Here is a 21,392-nt window from a genome sequence, read left to right as displayed (position 1 = left end):
CAGGGTGGTTGCATTATGGTTCCAGGTCCTCGTTCCATGCAGAGAAGAGCAGGGAAGTTAGCTAGTGATTGGTGGCCTGGACCAGGTATGGTGTCGATATCCTACATTAGATGGGCATTGGGGGAGAACTTCCAGCAAAGGACAGAAGTGCCTCTGCTAAAATTCCCTAATATAACAAAATAACAAAAAAATAAATAAATAAAATAAATAAATAAATAAATAAATAAATAAATAAAATAAGATAAAATAAAATAAAATTCCCTAATATGGAAGCTGAGCATATTCTTTAGGGAGAGTAGTTCCTAGAATCAAAACGAGAAGCTTTACAGGAAGATCAAAGATGATCCAGGACAGCTTGACTAATAGGCGATTAGTTCAGGCCAGTCTTATCTGTGCTCCTATGTCCAGGCTGCAGATCGACTGTGATTAGTTTACCGTGGATCCTGTCCCCCAGCTTTAAGTCAAAAATCAGAATAGTGTCTTGATCCTTCAGTCCCTGAGGGCTGCCTGCAGTTGGGGAAGGCGAGTTCTCCAAAGAAAAGCACAGGATTTTTCGGGAGAAGCAGATGCTGAGCTGAAATGAGCAGCAGATGTCCACTGCGCTGAGCCTAAATCAACACCCTGCATAGGAAGGCACAGTGATGCAATTGAAAATTTAATTTCCCTTCTAGCTGTTGTAGTCACGGGCTAGAAATTTGAGATACTAAATAGTTTCTGTTTAATTTCCATACTTTCAAAGTTGTTTGATTTCTTCAATGCCTTCTTTGAAAACGTAGTGTGAGTCTTAACCCTTAAAGCACCCAGTTCATTGTTTTCCAGAGTGGTGGTTTCTTCCTTTTGTGCCCTCTCTAAGCAGCTGCTGTCAAGCTCACAATTGAACATTTGAAATCACTGTCCTGCTCTGACAATGCAGGATACGGGATTGCAAATCTCTCTTGCAGCTCTGGTAACTGCCTCGATATATATATATATTTTTTTGCCTCGATATTTCTAATGAAATAAACTATGTGGTAAGATACCAGTGAAAACAAAATAAATACAGACCTATAAATTATACTTAGCTAAAGATTGCTTTGTTCCAGAAACTTGAGCTAAGACAAAAACAAAAACCCTGTTACGTGAGGCCTTCTAATTGTTATTTTAATCAGAACACAGAAACAGTGAAATTTTGGAAAGGATGATGCTTATGATTTCTTAATAAGAGCCCCTCACTTTAATCACACCGAGTTCTCACTTTGTGCCTCTGAAGTCTCTGGCTAGTTTTCCAGTTAATCTTTTATTAGATTCCATGACTGTTGCAAGCACGACTGTTTGCCTGATGACCTCATTCTGTGTCAAAAACCATGAGCAATGACTGTGACCTCTTTAATGTCTAATATTGGAGACCACTGAGCAAAAGGACACACAATTGGACTCTCCTGAATATGTTAGGAGGTAATGTAATAGATACGCTGATTCCTGCTTTAGCCTTGCTTATAATTGCAATAAAGTTGGGTCTGCAGAAACTCAGTGGTTCTGTAACCGTATTACCAGGCAACAGAATGACTTTGTATTTTGTTCTCTTCTCCCTCCCACCTACCCACCCCTGCTTTTTTGTTGCATAACCCCCCACACAGATGACAATTTGAGGGAAAACATTTACTGATTTAATATTGATTTATAAAAATCGTAAGGGAAAATCCATCATTTTACTGTCTAGATCTAGTCACCGGTCACAACCTTAATTAAATATTTTCCAAACATTTTACAAATATTAATACCTGCATCAGTGTCTTGAAGACTTGTTTTCGTCATCTCGAGTATTTTGAAGGGGAGATTAGCGTATCTGGATAGAGGGCAGGCTGACGGGAACTGTATGAACGACAAGTATTGTGCTACATTGCTCACCTAATGTCATTTGATCCTTTTAATCATTGTTTTATGCATGAGGACACTGAGGCTTAGAACATAAAATAATTTGCACAGTGTCATGTGCAAATGTGTATACAGACCTGACCATAAAGCCTGTTCCTTTCCCCACTGTCTCCCCTTCTGCTTACAGTAATGAAAATAATAGCTAGAGTTTTTATAGGTGCAGGAGGAGCCGGGCTCTGTCCCAAGTACTTTGTGCACCTGCATTATTTCATTTAATCCCCACAAAAACCTGTGAAACAAGGTCGGCAGCTCGAGTTAAGTAACCTGCCTGAGGCAACCGTAGCTCCCAACTGGCGTGTCTCACTCCGCAGTTGAGAGACCTTTCTAGAACGCCTTCCTTGACTACACCTTGAGTTTGCATTATTATTGATTGGGATGTTACAAAAAGAAAAAGATGCGTGGTTTTTAAGGATAGGATTGGCTGACTGGAAAGAGAATTCCATTAAGTGGTTAATTATCTGTTGCATTTAAAATCCCGAATTTCCCTCAAGCCTTGGCTGTGGCTCAGAGCAGCACCAGTCCGTGGGGGTGCGTGGCGTCGCACAGCGGTGGCCTGGTAGCGCTGGGCACGGAGAGGCTGTAGGGTCAGAGCAGCTCCCCCTCCCCACCCAAAAAAAGCCCATCGTGTGGACATCCATTTCGACTCCGTCCCCACTGGCTCACCAGGGCCATTATCACAGGAGCCTCGAAGTGCTCTTCCCGCCTAGAACTCGGCGGTGGATTCCGGCCGCATAAAGGGTGTCAATCCAAGTTTCTTCTTGTTTTCCTGATGTGGCCCTGCCCTTCCTTATTGGATGCACCCCAATAAGGTCACAGCACTGATCCTCGTGCGCTTGCAAATGGCAGCCGGAGGGCTCTGTCCCGCTCGTCCCCCGCCGGGTTTGCACCGTCCCTTCTGGAATTCCTCCCTGAGGTCCCCACTCGGCGTGTCCTCGCGGCGGCCTTGCCCGGGCGCGGGCGGCCACAGTGGGGACAGGCGGCCTGCAGGGAGCCCCGACCCTGCGCCGGGCTCCGTGTGCCACATTCACTAACTCGCGGGGCCTCGTGCCCCCCGTTAGGGGCAGACGCGGCTGTCGTCTCCGTCGTAGAGCTGGTGAGACTGAGGCATAGGGACCTTTCTGTCCGGCTTCCGGTCCCCCGCGTGTTTCGGTTTCCTCGCACTTGCCGGGGTCTGTGACTGTCTTGTCTGCCGGTCCTCGGGGTTTTTCTTACAAAAGCCTGGGACACAGGAGGCACTTCCTGTTGAAAGGTGTCGACTGCCCCAAAGTCATTGCATTTTATTCTTTCAGGAAACCTAAATGAGGCGCGCCCTATGATGAATGAGGGACTGATTGTCAAAGGAACCGATGAGGTCTCTGGGCACTCTTTGCGTTCAGAGCCCCCGATACTGACAGCGGCGAGCCTCGAATTCATGCCCTCACGCGCTTAGCAAGTATCTCCCGTGTCTCCTGTGCACGTGGCAGGAAGTGCTCCGGGGACACGGGTCTGCGTAAGACGCGGCTCGTGCCCTAAGAGAAGTTACGAGGTGGCTGTGCTAAGTCTCGAAATATGATGTCAGCATAAAAAAAAAGTTTGAATTGTTTGTAATACTGTGTGTCTTAAAGGATCAGAGCTTCAGAACTGCAGAAAATTCATTACAGAAAAGCGAAAAAAAAAAGGGGGTGTTGACTGAATGAATGAAGGAAGGAAGGAACGGTCGGCCGGAGTAGGTCGTGATATTTGTGATGAGCAAAAGAAGAATTTGGAAGATGATGCTTGGGCTGTAACGGTGTGAAAAGGCCTCGAAGTCCTCACGTCAGTAATTGTTGAGCGTCTTGTCTAAGGCACGTGAGCACGCATGTGACGGGGAGGGTGGCTCGGCTCGCTTGCGGGCCGCTGGTGGGTCCAGGTGGGTGCCGGGGTCAGGGGACAGTTGCCGCTTCCCTCGTCACGCGCAGAGCGCCGGGCTGCTGCAGGTCACAGGAGGCGGCCGTCGCCGTGTCGCAGCCGCCGGCACCAGTCGGGAGATCTCAATTGTCTTTGATTTGGTTGTTGCTCTGCACGAGTGCTGCGCCACCGCCCTCCTCCTGGCGCCGGCAGGCAGCGGCGCCTCGGGGTTTGGGAGCTGCCCGGGAAGGCCGGGGCCCTGTGTGCCCGCCTGGTGCGTCGCGAGGGCCGAGCACAGCGCGGGCGGCGAGGCCTTGGGCAGCGGGAGCGCCCGGCCCGCCCCAGCCCCGCAGCTTCACGCTGCACCGAGTCGGGGGTGGAGGAGCCAGTGGGCCCCTCGGCCCTTCCGAAGTCCAGAAGCAGCATCGGGCCCTCGGCCGCAGGGACGCGGGGCTGCAGAGCTCAGCCCGGGGGGAGCCTGGCCTCGCCCGCGCTTGGACTCCGCTCAGCAGCAGCTCTGAGCACCCTCCTCATCAGGCGCAGCGGGGACAGCGGTGCTCGAGGGACAGGTGCTCGGGGGACTGCAGTGCTCGGGGGACAGGTGCTCGGGGGACCGGTGCTCGGGGGACAGGTGCTCGGGGTACAGATGCTCGGGGGACAGTGGTGCTTGGAGACAGGTGCTTGGGGGACTGCGGTGCTCGGGGGACAGGTGCTCGGGGGACCGGTGCTCGGGGGACAGGTGCTCGGGGGAGAGGTGCTCGGGGGACAGGTGCTCGGGGGACAGGTACTCGGGGACAGGTGCTCGGGGGACAGGTGGTCGGGGGACAGAGGTGCTCGGGGGACAGAGGTGCTCGGGGGACAGGTGCTCGGGAGACAGTGGTGCTCGGGGGACAGTGGTGCTCAGGGGACAGATGCTTGGGGGACAGGTGTTCGGGGGACAGCGGTGCTCGGGGGACAGGTGCTCGGGGGACAGGTGCTCGGGGAACAGCGGTGCTCGGGGGATAGGTGCTTGGGGGACAGGTGCTTGGGGGACAGGTGCTCGGGGAACAGCGGTGCTCGGGGGACAGGTGCTTGGGAGACAGGTGCTTCCCTGCGGGGGGTGGTGATGGAGCAGACGGCGTCTTCGCGGCACCTGCCATCCCGAGCTGCCCGTCGCTGTCTGTCCTGTCGCACAAAGGACAAAGGGTCTTCTCCTCATTCACGTCAAGAAAACCGCGCAGAGCAGTGGATTTCAGGAGATGGGGCTGCTGCCGGCTGCTTCCACCACTTGGCAGACGCCGGAGAGACGAGCAGGGTGGCTCCGGCTCCGTCCCCTGCACCGCCGAGCCACCGCGCCACCGCGTCCTCGGCCCCTCCAGCCTGTCACACTGACAGGTGAGGCGAGCGGGGCCGCCGCCGCGGGGTCAGACGGCCGAGTGGGCGCCGGGGCGAACGCTTGCCTGGTTCTCCCGGAGAACCCAGAATGAAGGGGTGGGCCGGGGGTGTCTGTCACGGCGCTGCAGGTCGCCACCCGGGGCCACGTTGGGGTGCCCCGCCAGAACTTGGGGGGCAGCAGGAGACGGGCTGGCTTTCTGCCTCCTCCGGAAGCCCAAGCCACGGGGAGCGCCGAGCGCCGTCCTGCTCCGGGCCTGCGGGGTTGAGGGCGAGGCCCTGTTGGCGGATCAGTTCCGGGCGTCACCTTGGAGACGGCTCGCTCGGGAGGGCGGTCGGGGTCGAGCCCTGGTGGCCCCCTTCTCTGCGCCTGCAGCGCAGACCCCCCCCCGCCCCATCCAGTGTCCCACCCGGCCCCGGCATCCCGCCGCCTGAGCCCCAGGGGTTCAGCTCCATGTACACAGCCGCACGTGCACCAGCTTGCCAACACGCTGGTCTCTAGTACCCGAACGCCCCAGGCCTGTGGCATCTGCACTGTCCCGTGCTCAGCGCCGTCCAGCCCCCCTACTGGACAAGACCGGGTCACCAGTCTAGACTTTCCCCCTAATTTTGGCAACTTTTTTTTTCTTTCAAGGTTCTTTATGTTCAGACCTGGGTTAGGGCCCTACTGGTCTATTAGGATTGTTTTAATGACTCTCCCATTTAAGGAGGGGGAGGGGGGGCCGATTCTAACCTCTTTGTCTCAGGAGATTCCTTTGCTTCATAGATATTCTTTTTTTTTTTTAAGACTTTATTCATTTATTCATGAGAAACACAGAGAGAGAGGCAGAGACCCAGGCAGAGGGAGAGGCAGGCTCCCTGCAGGGAGCCCGATGCGGGACTCAATCCCGGGACCCCAGGATCATACCCTGGGCCGAAGGCAGGGGCCAAACCACTGAGCCACCCAGGAATCCCCCCCCCTTTTTTTTTTCTAAAGATTTTATATAGATATTCTTGAATACACGTTAGGATGTGAGGGGGAGGTGTGATGTCGGGTGCCACCTGGCAGCATTGGAGACCCCAGTGTGACTCTTCAGCTAAGAACCAAAGGCCAGGCCCTCAAAAGTCCAGCCACATCAACTAAATACAATGTGACGGGCATCAGTTCAGAGCAGAGAACTATTTCTTTCCTAAGGATCTCTGTCCAGTCGAGATGCCAGAAACAGTATATGATGAATTTTGTGCTGTCACTAAGGAAAATCTCATAAAAGATTTTTAAGAAATTACGGGCAGCCTGGGTGGCTCAGCAGTTTAGCGCCTGCCTTTGGCCCAGGGCATGACCCCGGGGTCCCGGGATCGAGTCCCAGTTGGGCTCCCTGCATGGAGCCTGCCTCTCCCTCTGCCTGTGTCTCTGCCTCTATCTCTCTGTATCTCTCATGAATAAATAAATGAATTTAAAAAAAAAAGATTTTTAAGAAATTAAAAAAAAAGAAATTTATATCCCTCTATGTGGTGTCCCATGTCTTAGTCCATTGGGGCAGCTGTCGCAGAGTTCCGTAGACTGGGTGGGCCACAAACAACAGGGATGCATCCCTCACAGCTCTGGAACCTGGGAAGTCCAAGAGCAAGGCACCAGCAGACCCACTCTCCCCTGAGGGCCCACGTCCATCTCACCGTGTCCTCACCTGGTGGAAGGGACAGGGGACCTCTAAGGTCTCTTCTATAATAAGGACACTAATCCCATTTATGAGGGTTCCACCTTCATGACCTAATCAGCCCCCAAATACCCCACCTCCGAACACCCCCAGCTTGGGAACTACACATTTATGCATGAATTTGGGGAAGCCACGAACGTCCAGTCTGTGACAGTCCATACATAGAATTCTGATGATGTAAAACTAGAGGAGAGGGAAGTTTGTAAGAGTAAAAGATAATCATTAACCATGTGACCACAGGCATCACTGCCAGTGGGTCTGTAACTGCAGAGCGGATAGGCCAGGGCTCCAGAGTGACGCCACCAAGCCGAGGGCTGTCCCAGACTTCTGCACGCGCCCAAGAGGTCTCCCCAGGTCCGGCCGGGCTGCTCAGCACAGCACCCCTCTCCCCCTCCTCCACCTTACGGGGCCTGCCCTCACCTGCCCAGGACAGGGCTGCACTGTCCCCACCTCTAGGCCTAAGGGACTAACTGGTTTCAGCAGGCGAAACCCCCCAGGTGGTGACCAGCCCTTGGCTGTCACTAGTGTCCTTATTGTTGGGTGGGGAGGAATTTACTTGCCTTCGGGAAAAGAAAACCCCCCCCCCCCCGACTGAATAGCCACTCCTTTGTCACTTGATTTTTACTCAGTAAACGTTTCCTGGGTCCCTGCTGCTCCTTGGTGCAGGTATTGGGAAGGTGGGGAAGGGGGGTCCCCCGTGGCCTCGGGAGCCCCGCTTTGCGGCACCTGCACCAAGCGTTTACTGGGGAGGAGAGGAGGTGCAGGGGGCTGTGGGCCCCCTGGGGACCCCGACTGAGCCCCCCAGGGTGTTCCAGAGGAGCTGTCACGGGTGCGCAGCCCCTGGGGGAGGTGTTGGCTTGGCTGGATAAGAAGAAAAGTGAGCATCTCATAGGGGGTCCTGTTGGTGGCCCTTCAAGGAAAGGGCTAGGGACGGATTTAATCTGGTCTCACTTAATTCTCACTGGACAGTATAATAAGCAGTTCACTTTTTCTTTTTTTTCTTTTCCCCCCGTTCTTCTGGAACTCGTATTTTTAAAAAGCGTTATCCACACGGGGACAAGAGGTTACCCCATGGAAGTTGCCAGAATCTGCTGCGTTGTTAGAATGATCTTGAGATGGCCTCAGGAAATTTAAAATTCATTGTAAACATAAATCGTAATTAGCAGAAAGATTAATAGGAACGTGGGCTGTGGTCACAGCGCAGCGTGGCAGTGGCCTATGTAAACCTTAACGTTTACCGGTCTTTCTCGGTCTTCGCGCGAGAAGGAAAACAAAACCAAACACTAGAGAGGCGTTACATGTGTAAACTTAAGTTTTAAAAATATATTTTAAATTACCCCTGTCTTATCAACCTCCTCTGCCACGCAAGAGGCTGCAACGCAACCTCCTCTTCCATTGCAGGAACTGCAGTGGCAACTGGTTCACAATTGTTTGTTGCTTTCGGATATAGCCTCGCAGAACGGAGGGAAGTTGGTGGAACATTTATGGGCAAACGATGAGAAAAATTGCAAAAGGAAGGATGTTACTGTTTGTGAAATGGTTGGTTCTACATGACTATTAAATGCTGCCTTTCAGATTTAGTAGAAATACCAGATGTGGGGCTTTTCCTTTTTTTTTTTTTTTTTTTTTGTTATAAAAGAAACACCACCAATCGAGGTGGGCGGGGGTGGGAGGAAGCATATAGCTTTTAACGTATTGACGGGCACTGAGGGTTATTCTGTATGTTAGTAAATTGAACACCAATAAAAAATAAATTAAAAAAAAAATCCCAAGTAGTTGCGAAGTGTGTTTTTGTAGTGGTTTCTTATTGAATAAGGAGACTGTCTGTCTTTCAGGTTATGAGAAGACCGATGATGTCTCTGAGAAGACCTCGCTGGCCGACCAGGAGGAAGTACGGACGATATTCATCAACCAGCCCCAGCTGACAAAATTCTGCAATAATCACGTCAGGTAGGCGTTTCATTGCATCTGTATCTTTGGGGTAAATGCAACGAAATGCCGGGACACCTGCACCCCGATGTTTCTAGCAGCAATGTCCACAAGAGCCAAACTGTGGAAGGAGCCTCGGTGTCCATCGAAAGATGATGGATAAAGAAGACGTGGTTTATGTATACAATGGAATATTCCTCAGCCATTAGAAATGACAAATACCCACCATTTGCTTCAACGTGGATGGAACTGGAGGGTATGATGCTGAGTGAAGTAAGTCAATCAGAGAAGGACAAACATTATATGGTCTCACTCATTTGGGGAATATAAATAATAGTGAAAGGGAATAGAAGGGAAGGGAGAAGAAATGTGTGGGAAATATCAGGGAGGGAGACAGAACATAAGGACTCCTAACTCTGGGAAATGAACTAGGGGTGGTGGAAGGGGAGGAGGGCGGGGGGTGGGAGTGAATGGGTGACGGGCACTGAGGGGGGCACTTGACAGGATGAGCACTGGCTGTTATTCTGTATGTTGGCAAATTGAACACCAATAAAAAATAAATTTATTATTAAAAAAATCACATCAGGTAGGGACTGGGGGAGACCCCACGGGAGCAGCATCACAGCAGCACCCCGTGGCCCATCTCACCTCTCCGGCCAGGACAGAAATGATTACGGAGAGCTTTCAGTGAAGTCCGTTAACATTGGAGAGCTTCCTGGGGGCAATCTGAATCTGCTGTTTTCTTCATTTTCTATCCAATGACGAAATGTTCATAAGAATCTGGAAGCTGGGAGGAGCAGAAAGGATACTACTCTCCCAACTCTCTCTCTCTCCCTCTCCATCTATAGTGTCTGAATAGTGAAAGCTGCTCATGGATAAATGCCTTTGTCTCACACCTGTTAACAGAGTGATGAATTAGTGGTTTTGGCCAACAAGGTTTGACATTTTAGAAGAGGTCTTTGCAGTTCTTCACCAAGAACTCCTCTTTTTGTTAAATAGTCTTCAAATATTGGCTTTTGAAAGTCGTAAGATCGAGTATGGTGTCGAGGGATGGAGGGCTGTGAGAATTACTCCACTGTTTCCATGAGCCTCCCTGCCATAAGCCCTGTTGGTGAAGTGGCCCCTGGACTGGAGCGAGCATGAACACCCCACCCCGTCCCCACTGACGCTAGCCCAGGGTTCCTCCTGCGGGGGAATTCCTGGATTTGAGACTGCCCATTTAAAATTAATATTTGCAATTTCAAATTCTAGAGTAGCTTTCTCAGTTTGGGGATTGTGGTATGTGATCCTGTAAACTCCTATTTTTAAAATTTTTTGAAGCTTTTTATTGTGGAAAATATTAAATGTAAGAGTAAATGGCACAATGACCCGCCTTGTCCCCATCATCCAGCATCACAGTGATCAACTCATATAATCTCCTTTCTATTTAAATAACAAGAGGAAGGTTGGATGTTTTCGAGGCCTAAGTGTTGATTTCTGACTGTGGATATCGCGGGTGTGTTCAGTGTGGAGTCCTAGCCCCGTTCCTAGAGGGACCATGAAGAAAATTTTAACAGAACCCTAGAACACTTCCCATTTTTCTGAAATTATCCAGTGAAGACGTCTCTATTGAAAGTTACTGGTCTTGCTCAAATTTGATTCTTTTGTGAGATTTTTTTTTTTTACTAATGTTTTATACACTCTCCTAATTTAAGTTGCTTCTTTGTAGGCTACTTTTAGTATGTTAAAAAAAAAAAAAAAGATGATTGGCCAAAGAGAACAAGATATTGTGCAGAAAATTGAACTCTTAGGATTTGACATTTCCTTTTACTCATTTTCATGTAGGTTAATGACCATTTGCAATATTTTCCTGGTTTGAAACAGAGGGCAAGTGTTTATCTGATTTTTTATATGATGATAATACAATTTTGTAAATGTGGGTGCTAATTATGGAGTAATTAAGTTTTATGCTACTTTTCATTTTGTTTTCTAGCACTGCAAAATACAACATAATCACATTCCTTCCAAGATTTCTCTACTCTCAGTTCAGAAGAGCTGCTAACTCATTTTTTCTCTTTATTGCACTGCTTCAGGTAAGGTCATGTCATAAAACTTTAGTTCAAAATCAAATGTTTGGATGTTAATAAATGTTTTTGTTAAGCCCATGACCAATCTTCTGAAGCTTATCTAAACATAGAGAGACAAGCTGGTTTGGGTGGACATTTCCAGCTCCTGCTGCAAGCAATGTCAGAATTTCACTGACATTTGATTCATTTTTATCAGCCTATTTTAAACATTCTGTAAATTTGATATGGCAGGGATGAAATTTGATGATAAAGGGAGATGGACTTTTCCTTCAAATATTAATTAAATATTAATTTATTTTGGTAACAGTAACTGTCAGTTCTGAACCTTAGAATATAAGGATTTCCATTTTAAAGCTTGTATTTGAGTTAATAATCAGGAGAAAATTTTTCATTTTATTAAAAACCATACATTCAAAAAAAAAACAAAAAATCATACGTTCATTGTAAAAATAATTAGAAAACACAACAAAGCCTAAAGAAAAAAAATTAAAACTATTATTTTTCCTCAGAAGCAACTACTCGTAAAATCGGGCTGTGTATCCTTCTGGTCTTCCATCGCCCCACTCCAAGTATTGTTTATTGATTTAGCTTACAAGAAGACGATCACGGAATGCAAATGTTTTATATTCCGCTTTAACCGTGTAATGCTATGTGGATGTTTTCCCATGTGATTTGGTGTGTTTTTAGAATATTGTGTTTAATGGTTTATATGGTATTGAACTGAGTCCCCTTTCTCTAGGTGTCAGGAAGCTGGCAACACTCTCTGCCAGCCACTTACTAGATCAGAGCAAATGCCTCACGCACTGTTAGCTTGCCTCAGTGGTAAGATCACGGAGGCGTATTTTAAGAGGCACTAAGACTCGGTTGTTTTTAAACATGCTATAAGCTTGCAAAGTTCTCACTGGATTTCTTTTTTTTTCCCCCTCAAATAGCAAATACCTGATGTATCACCAACAGGTCGCTACACAACACTGGTTCCTCTCTTATTTATTTTAGCTGTGGCAGCTATCAAAGAGATAATAGAAGATATTGTAAGTATTTAATTTTTTCATAAATAAATGTGACTTGTTACCGGATATACATATTTTTGAAATATTAGTTTCTCTTTCATTCTTGACACTGGCTGGTTAAAATGCCCATCCAAAAAAAAAAAATGCCCATCCAACTCAAAAATATATAAAATGTGCTCTCGAGTTCATTCCTCTTAGTTTCTACAGGTTTGCTGTTACAGAATACTTGTTAGAGCGTTCTCTGTGTTTATAGTTGAGGAATGAAAGACGTTAACTTAAATGTAATAATTGGCTTGGAGAGAAAACTATTTCAACATTATTTTTAGTGTGCCCAATTTTCAATTTGAACATTATTTCAAGTTAAACACAATAACCTCCAAATTATCTAAATGTAAAGGGTCTCTTAATGTATGTTTTTAATTGGTATGCACCATTTTCATTTTACTAAATGCCTTCGATTTCTCTTCATCTTTAGTAGTTCTAAGCTTCCCTTTATTTTATTGAAAGTAAGGACATTCACTACTTTTATTATTCTGTAGTAGCTAAGAAAAGGGGAGGTCAGTTTACAGTTTATAAAATAAGTTCCCCAAAATAAATTCAGATGTTTCTTTTCCTCTATTTTACTGCTATTTTAGCTACCTTAGTTGAGGAAGGCTATTTTTTTTTCCTGTGCTCTTTAGATACTTGGCCTATCTGAAATGACCTTCTGTTGAACCTGAGGCAATCAGATGGTAAGGTGAGGAAAGCCTGAGACATTCTTCAGGAAGCTCCAAATTAAAGTTTCACAACCATTTATATTATTTCTGGAGAAAATCAAAATGAAATGGGTCAAGTGGCCATTTAGATCATCCAGTCTCAGAAACATCCAAGTGTCTAAGAGTACAGACAGAGGTCGTATGGCTGCGTGTGTGAAACATCATGGTCCTCTGGATAGGAAATGACCTGCTTGATGGGGACCACACGCTGGAAATTGAGGAGACCCTCTCTTCACCTAGACTGTTCCACACAGACTTACCATCCTTTCGATTGTGCTTACATCTAGCAATCCATAAGGATTGATCTTTAATTTGTCTCTTTCTTTGCCTTCTATGCTCCCTTTTCTTTCTTTGATATAATTTCGATTGAGCATATGCTGTTTATTAGATGTCGTGCTGTTACTTTTGCAAATGTTATTCCCATTTGATTTCTTCCATACTTTACAAGTTGGATATTAATCCCATTTTAAAGGTAAGGAAGCTGGGGCTCATAGAGATCCTGTGACCTGTCCAAGACATAGTTGGGACCAGAATCTATCTCATCCAGTGCTCTTTTTCTGTATTATGACAAGTCACCAACAATAGTGTTAATCACATCTATTGAGCTTCTGGGACCCATGTACTTGTTTTATGTCCTTTACATTTATTAAGTCTTATAAACACTCCTTAAAGGGTTACTGGAATTATCCTCATTTGACAGATAAGGGGGTGATGGCACAGAGGAGCAAGGTAACTTGCCCAGGGTCACACAGTTAATAACTGGGGCTGTCAGAATTCAAAATTAGGCAATTTGGTTCCAGAGCTCTGTGTTACTATCACTGCTCTAAGCTGCCTGTCCTGTCTTTTTTTCTTTTTCCCTAACAAAACTATAAGTTCTCAGCTATGGTTTTTAGTACCCTTCTCTATGAAAGTAAATGGTAAATAAATTATATCTAAGAGGTTTTTGTTTGGTTTTGTTTTCAAAAAAGAACTCTTATTGGCATAAGGCAATAATTGGGTACTTTCAGAAAGCAGCTTATCAAGCAATTCCTGGAAGATGTAATAATAGCTGTGTGGGGTAATAGTATATTATGTGGGGTACTTTTCCAATAAAATTATCAAGAAATTGACAAAATAGTTACTTAAGAGAGGTTTAACAAGACGTTTGTATCAACTTATAGGTGTTAGAAATTTTTTAAAAATTACTCCCTAGAAAAGGAAAAATATCAAGTAGTTTAGATGATTGCCCAAAGAGTATCTTTATCAGTAATTATAAGGACTGCATATATTTGTCCATTCATTCAACATAATCTATGAAGCAGTGTTTAGGTGCCAATTCACTAAGATACGTATTAGGATGTGTTCATCTTTTGTCACAGTATTATTATCATATCCCAAATGTCAGTGGCTTAAACCTAAGTTTGTTTTTCATGTACTCAAAGACACGGCAGGTTTTTGTCTGGGAGGAAGCCAGAGCAGCAGGCACTATTACTCACGCAGTGGCTCAGGTATGCAGCTGAAAGGAGGGTCCATTGGGTGGGATATTGGTGGTCACCAGAGCAGAGGAGGAGAGAATGGAGGTCCCGAAATTTGTGGCCCAGAAATGGCGCACATCACTTCTGCTGACAGGTTAATATTAGAACTAGTGACAAGACAAAAAGGAAGTTCATCTCGGTGTCCACAAAAATAGAAGAAAGTTAGATGTTGGTGAAAACTGGTAATGTCTACCACTCCAAGGCCAGTGAATAAAACACAGTTGACATTACAGTCAGTCATCTTTTCTATTATACTGACCATGTACAATAAAAGAGTAAGAATTCTCTCTGGGTAAGACACCTAAGACTTACCCCCACCCAGTGCATTTTAACTCTTGATGCTTTGTATAGCTTAACATAATATGATTTCCTGTTTTTAACATGCAGGTAGCAAATGACAAATACTTACTTGAAAATACTCTAAAATTGGTGGAGAGCTTTGAATTAAAAAAAAAAAAAAGGCTGCCTCTTGTCACATGCCAACTCTTACAGTAAGGGTCAAGATTGTTTGTTAAATTGATAATATTCACCATAAGAAACATGCCTTCTTTGCTATCCACTTGTTAACTGAAACTCTGATAAACATTACTCATTATAAAACAGATAGTTTTTCTACAGTCGACAGTGTTTAGAGACCAAATGCTAAGAAGAGGTTAGTGAGTAAAAGTAGCCACGAGGGAGTGGCAGCCCAGTAGAGGAGATGGACGTTAATCAAGTAACCATGACGACTTTTATAAGAATTAAGTGATGCACTGAAGTCCTTAGAACAATACCTCGTAATAGTAAGTGATGGATAAACGTTGACTGTATTATCATGATCCAACTATCCTTTTGACTAAAACTTAGAAAATGGGATTGGGAGGACACAGGAATTGGGTACACTAGTAAGAAGTATAGTCTAGTAACTGGTATAAAAAAATGAAGAGATCTTAGACCAGGTGGCATTGTAGATAAAGTAATATAGAAAAATGAATTCAGTATCTGTTTAGGAGTAGAATTGACAAGACTTTTCACCATCCAACATGCTACATACCATACTTATTTTGTTCACATTCTCTCTCCAACCACTAGGAGGTAAGTTCCACGAAGAGTAAGGGTTTTGTCTCTTATTCATTGCTGTATCCTCACCAGCAGTAACAGGGCCTGGCTCAGGGTGTTTTGAAAACATTATTGCATAAAGAAGGATTGGATAGGAGTAAGAGGGAGAAGAAGATGCTAAGGATGACTCTCAAGCTCCTGGTTTGTGCAAGTGGATGATATATGGTTCCATGTCTGAAAACAAGGATCAAGTCTTGGGGGTTAAAAGTCCTAGTTTGCCTTTTGGACACAACTTGAGGTGGCTTTGAGACTGCCAGAGGGGGATATCAAGGGGGCCACTGGGTATAACTGTCTGGAGCTCAGATGAGAGTCTTGGCTGGTATATATTTATGTATCAGCTATAATCGAAACTGCAGGTATGGGTGAGCTGAGCTGGGGAGAGAGTATAGAGTGAGAAGCAAAGAGGGCCAGGGAGTAAGCCCGGAGGAATTCCATGGCTCTGTAACAAGACCAGAGACCAAGAAGGGACCAAGGTACAGGTGGAACCACCTGGGCAAAGATGTGATAAGAAATGCTCAGGAAGCAGGGGGAGGGTTCCCAGGAGGCAGTGGTCAGCATTACATACTTAAGTACCCTAAAGTTCATGGCGCCATTTGTACAGTACAGTTCATTGGTGCACTGTCAATTAAATATTGATAATATTCAGTAGTTTACCAGCCCTCAGTGAAATGAAATGAATTCTCATTCCAGGACAGTGGAGGCATTTCAACTCCTAGAATAACTGTATTAATGTTTTCTGAACTGTTCATTTTAGAAGGAATAATAATGTGCTTGGGATCCAGAGATGCTTTCTTTTCATAGTCATAAGATTAGGATCTGCCTAGCTGGGTGGATCCCTATGTATACTCAACACAATTATTTCTTGACAAGCAACCTAATTCATTCTATGGCGGGAAGGCCAAGGAAAGAGATGCTCCTGCACAAGAATTCTCTGTAGATGGAAAGTAATGTTCAGGATCTCCTTAGGTTTCACTAAGATTAAATTTCCTGTTTAAGTGGAATGTTTCATTAATTAGCTTTTATTTGTCTCCTTCAGTTGGAAGTCTAACTATTGCCTATCATAGATGTGCGTTGTTTTGGAAATATTTGCACCTCCTTCAAATATCTAAATTTGCCTTGGACCATTATTTTGGACCAAAATTTATTTGGGGTTATTTCTAATTTTCTTAAGATCTTTATTAACAATAAAAAAGAGGAAGTATTTCTGAGTCTCATCAATTATAAAATACTCTCTACTTGCTGCTCCGAATTTAAACCTAAAAAATTCACTTAAGAGCATTTTCTGGCAAATTGTAAGCTTACTTTTGGAAGCAGTAATTTGCCTGATGAAAGTCTACATTTTTACAGTTTTATTAATGAGTGTTTTGTTCTGAGAAAGAATTGTAGCATGTTCTTGCATATGGATGTGGCAAGAATTATTTTCTACAAGCCTTCCACAGAGGCATTTTGAATGCTCTATTTGCATTTTGTACAGTTCAGTGGCTCATTGTTTGTATGAACTGAGTTCACGCTGCCAGCCACTATGCCACTCCTCCTGAGTGTCGCTGTGTTTTGGAGGAGTGCTAATCCACAACTCTGGCCTCTTCTCTTGGAGGGTATTATCATATGTGCACTATGATGCTAAAAACCATATTTTTTCTCAAATGGAAAAATTAGGAACTCTTTTTTTTTTGTCTATTCATTCCAATCCACCTTATAGTCGGGTATATGCAGCTAAATCTGATCTTGAGCTCTAATGATAGGATTTTTGAACACAGTACTTTTTTGTAACATCAACAGAGGCTGATGTGCTACACTTGATGCTGTAAGTTTAGACAGAAGCCATGGAAAACCTGTAGTTGAACTGTAGACAGGAGAGCTTCTCCTGGCCGCTCAAATTCTCACCTTTCCTCCGACCTATCATTTCATTTACTCTCTGTCCAAAACCTTGGCTTATGTGACTTCTTCAAACTCACCCACCCAGACTTAGGCTAACTCATCTATTTAGTATTTAATTTTTTTCGTGTTTTTGGGAGGAAGGAGAATAGGTTCGTGTGATTTAGTGATTTATAACGGGGAGAAGGGACCAATGAGAAGCAGTGGATGGAAGAGGCTTTATGCAAATGGTATATGTGTTTGGTTCTACTCATTGACAGACATCAGCATGTCATTAAATTATGGAAGATGTACTCAGCCTAATTAGATAATGAATTTTACAAGAAGCTGAAAATATCTCAGTACCACTATTAAATGGTAGTTATTATAGATAATTCTCTTGGGCAATCTTCTTTTTTAAGTGAATTATTTAAGCAAAAAGCTAAATGAGCCTTTTCTATTACATTAAAATTTTAATCTTACCTGTATAATAATGTACAATCCTTCTGAGGACCACACAGCTGTGCTCCCACAAGAGGAGTACTGTAGGAAGATGCTATAGATTGTGTTTTCAATTTTAAAATTCCCACAGACCCTCTGATTTTTCTAATCACCACACCCAGCATACCTATAAAATTGATATGGGTATAAAAGGATAAAAGCCTTGAGAAACATAAGTTGAAAGAAGTCTTTTTTGTTGTAGGTGCTACTTTGTTTTATTAGTCTCATCCACTTTTTCACAGTTTTTGTTTCTGCTTTTAAACTTTAGAAACGACATAAAGCTGATAATGCAGTGAACAAGAAACAGACACAAGGTAGGAATTTTACATTTTATTTCTCATATCTGTCAAATATGTTCATAGTAATATATACAAATCACTTCAATTAAATGTAATTCAATTGAACATACTGTCTGCGTCTTAAGTTTTTGTTCCAGCATAGAGCTTCTCGTAACATTTATTAGCATGACACTTAAATTCACATTAGAGTGATTTACAGTGGTAATACTTTTGAAAGATAACATTTTTAATACATTTAGATGCCTCATAGCAATGTATTCCAAAATACTGTCCATGAAATCAGCAGTTGTTTTGACATGTTCATGCTGCAAGGTGTCTATATTTTGTTGGTGATCAATAGATGTTACTTTAGGTAAGACTTAGAGAAAATAATCAGATGTGATGTTACTTGTTAAAAGGCATGTTGGAAGCACTTTATGTTATACTGTACACACCAATGATCTATGTCCAGAAATAAATAAAACAGAAACCAGGCCAACTTCTGGAAAGCACATGGCACTTTAAAACATGGTTCTTTTGTTGTGGGTCTGTCTCATTTTGATACAGCAAAACCCAAAATGACCTTTAGCATAAGACCATAAATAGACCATAATGCTCTTAGATTTTTTGAAAAAAAAAATTGAAAAACAAAAAAACAGGAACATGTAAAACAGACATCTTATCCCACCCCTGAGCTTGCCCAATTAGTCAAAAACAGTATTTTTATACTGCTGTGATTTTTATGGGACCCTGTCAAATACCCTACTTGTCTTCCAAAGGGATCATCTGCTTATAGCTTCCTCTAGAAGGATTATCTGCTGGTTTTTGACACATTTGAGGAAGGTACATTTATTAAAGTATCACTGAATAAATTAAAAAAATATTTACTGAGATTATATTATTACAGGACATGTGAGAAAACATGAGATGGGAACTATATAAAAGCACAAGATACGATCTTGTATGGATCAAAATGAATTGGATTACATGATCTCAATGTCTCTCTAGATTTTTGTGGCAAATAATGGTCCCTATGTCAAATCCTATATGGATCTAAGAGAAGGAGAGAAAATTGTGGGGTAATTGGAGGTAGATCTTGAATTTTGGGGAACACTTTGAGCAGAGGCATCCAAGTGGGAATACATTACGCGTGTGTTTCATGAGAAAGAAGGAAGAAGAGAAGTCATCCTGAACAGGGATGAAGAAGGCTGCTGCATTGCTTTGTTGAAAGGAGATTCATGTCAAAGGGAAGCAGACACACAATTAAAAAGGAAGGCCAAGGTCTAAGTTTCCAGGCCCTGAATGCCAAGCCAAGGAGATTCCAATTTTTCTTGACTAGACTGAGTAGCTGTTGAAGATTTACAAGCCAAAAAGAGGATGACCATCCAGATTAAAGTTGGAGAAAGAGTGGAATGGAATAGAAGGCTATAGAAGCCAGGAGACAGAGGACATCTAAGAATTGGATGGGAAGAGACAGCCATAGGAATTGAAAGGGGAAAAAACCCAAATGCTATCAGTACTGGTATTTTGGACAATATGCAAAAATACGTTTGCGTTTGTTGCCGTGTTGCTTAGAATACTCAATAACCGCTTTTGAGCCAAAAGTATGTTTTTCCAATACATAATGTGTCTCATAGCTATCTACAATTGCTATCTTCAGGGACTAGCAGTCATTTATCTTCAAGTCTTGGCCCAAGAAATCAATATTGTACGATTAAAGAGCAACCACCATCGCTATGATGATTTTAGGCTGCTCTACCTTGTACTGATGGGTTCTCCCATTTTCCAGGTGCTTACCTACCTCAAAAAATACTCACTTTTGTCTCCTATTTAGAGAAAATGTTCTTTCTTGGTTCATCAGTTTATCTGGGATTTAACAAGATTAACTCTATGACTAAAAATGAAGAACAGGCAAGAGAGAGGGAAAGCTTCAATAGTACATAAAACTAATGTCAAAAATAAAATACTGGAGCTTAATAGCTATCAAAACCATTTTAAATGAGCACAGAACTTGAGAATTCTATATCCAAGAAATTCTTTTAGTTTGATAATTAACATTTATTTTCTGAGGGAATAGTATTTTTTTTCTTTGCCTCACTGAATGTTGGTTGTCTTTTGTTTTGCAGTTAATAGGAGATAACAGAAATGTTTGAGTAGGATACTGTTTGCTGTCAGATAACTCGAATTGCTTAATATGAAAGCCATCTGTTGTCATTAGACCAGAATGAAATTGAATTTGCTTCCCTGAATTGAGGAAAGAATGGGTGTAGGAGTGGAAAGGGGGGTATTTTTGACAGATAATTAATTTTTGACAGACCTTTGAAATATTTGACATAAATTTTCATTTTATAAATGTTTACCAAGACCACGTAATATGTAAAAGGACACCTTTCTGTCAGATTCAAATATTAATCGTCTTTTCTTACAGAAATGAATATTTTGTGTCTCCTTATTTTTCATTGAAGCACCAGAGTGACTTTTTCCTGTCATTCCCTAATGACTTCAAAAATATAAATTCAGGGCAGCCTGGGTGGCTCAGCAGTTTAGTGCCACCTTCAGTCCAGGGCCTGATCCTGGAGTCCCGGGATCGAGTCCCACGTCGGGCTCCCTGCATGGAGCCTGCTTCTCCCTCTGCCTGTGTCTCTGCCCATCTCTCTCTCTTTCTCATGAATAAATAAAATCTTTAAAATATATATATATAAATTCATAATTTCATTTACAAAACTGTTTTCAGCCATTGGACAATAGACTGTCCAATGCCTCATTTTCATGAACTAATGAATCCAATCAGGATTAAATCATGGATTTGGGCCCTAACTCCCAATTTCATAAACTTTACATCTTGAGCCTATCATTGATACTTATGGCAACAAGCCATGTCTTGTCCTGCGGATATAGGAGGTGCTTAGGTAGATGGTACAGTGGGCTGGCAAACGCAGAATTGTATATTGCTCTCTAAAGACCTAGTTGCTGAGGGAGAGCAGAGTAAACTGATGGTCAGAAGTCCAGAGAGTATGAGTTTTCTAGTATTGTGGTTCACTCCTCCCCATAAATTGGAATTCCTTCTCTTGGCTCCCGTGTTTTTCTTGTATGATGGTTTGTGTGGACTTGGTAGGTGCGCCCTCTTACTCATCTTTGTGTTCCCCATTCCTCTTCGCCCAGAGGGTGGAATGGGTGAATGCACCACTCTCCATAGAGATCCTCGAGTACAGACAAAAGAGCAAGAAAAGACCAGAAATGAAAGGAGACTTCTTGAAAATTCATTATCTGGGGTATGAGCAAGAAAGGCAGTGTTTCCAAAACACTGTGTCCCGGACTGTTGCTGATAAAATACTGATATGATGGAAGCTCTTCTGTCTCTTTACCTTCTCTGTGAGGTCATCATATCATCCCTTGGCCTGCTGTGGCCATGGTACTGTGTCCACCTATCACTTGCCTTCCCCGAAGCACCAGAACACTGCCAAATTCAGGATGCCCTGATTCTCTTTGCATCTGAACTTACCTTCATTTCCTCTGATTTCTTCCTCAAGATTTGAACTCGG

At 43.8% G+C, this 21,392-nt stretch overlaps 1 protein-coding gene across 7 annotated transcripts in view; it reads left to right on the top strand.

Annotated features, from left to right (window-relative positions):
• The window catches only part of ATP8A1 (ATPase phospholipid transporting 8A1), a 224,216-nt gene that overhangs the window by 25,676 nt on the left and 177,148 nt on the right, over positions 1-21,392 (top strand). For 4 of the 7 annotated variants that reach the window (XM_077847879.1, XM_077847877.1, XM_077847880.1 and 1 more), the window contains exons 1-5: positions 5,004-5,154; positions 8,681-8,795; positions 10,747-10,846; positions 11,773-11,871; positions 17,841-17,886. In XM_077847879.1, the coding sequence (XP_077704005.1) occupies positions 5,019-5,154; positions 8,681-8,795; positions 10,747-10,846; positions 11,773-11,871; positions 17,841-17,886 (496 nt within the window). In that variant the 5' untranslated portion in view covers positions 5,004-5,018. Of the gene's footprint in view, positions 1-5,001; positions 5,155-8,680; positions 8,796-10,746; positions 10,847-11,772; positions 11,872-17,840; positions 17,887-21,392 lie in introns of those variants that run through there. The other 3 variants (XM_077847882.1, XM_077847881.1, XM_077847883.1) reach the window with 3 other exon arrangements.

The sequence above is a fragment of the Canis aureus genome, chromosome 14 (assembly GCF_053574225.1).
Source record: "Canis aureus isolate CA01 chromosome 14, VMU_Caureus_v.1.0, whole genome shotgun sequence".
Taxonomy (NCBI): Eukaryota; Metazoa; Chordata; class Mammalia; order Carnivora; family Canidae; genus Canis; species Canis aureus.
This window is presented reverse-complemented; position numbering and strand designations above follow the sequence as displayed.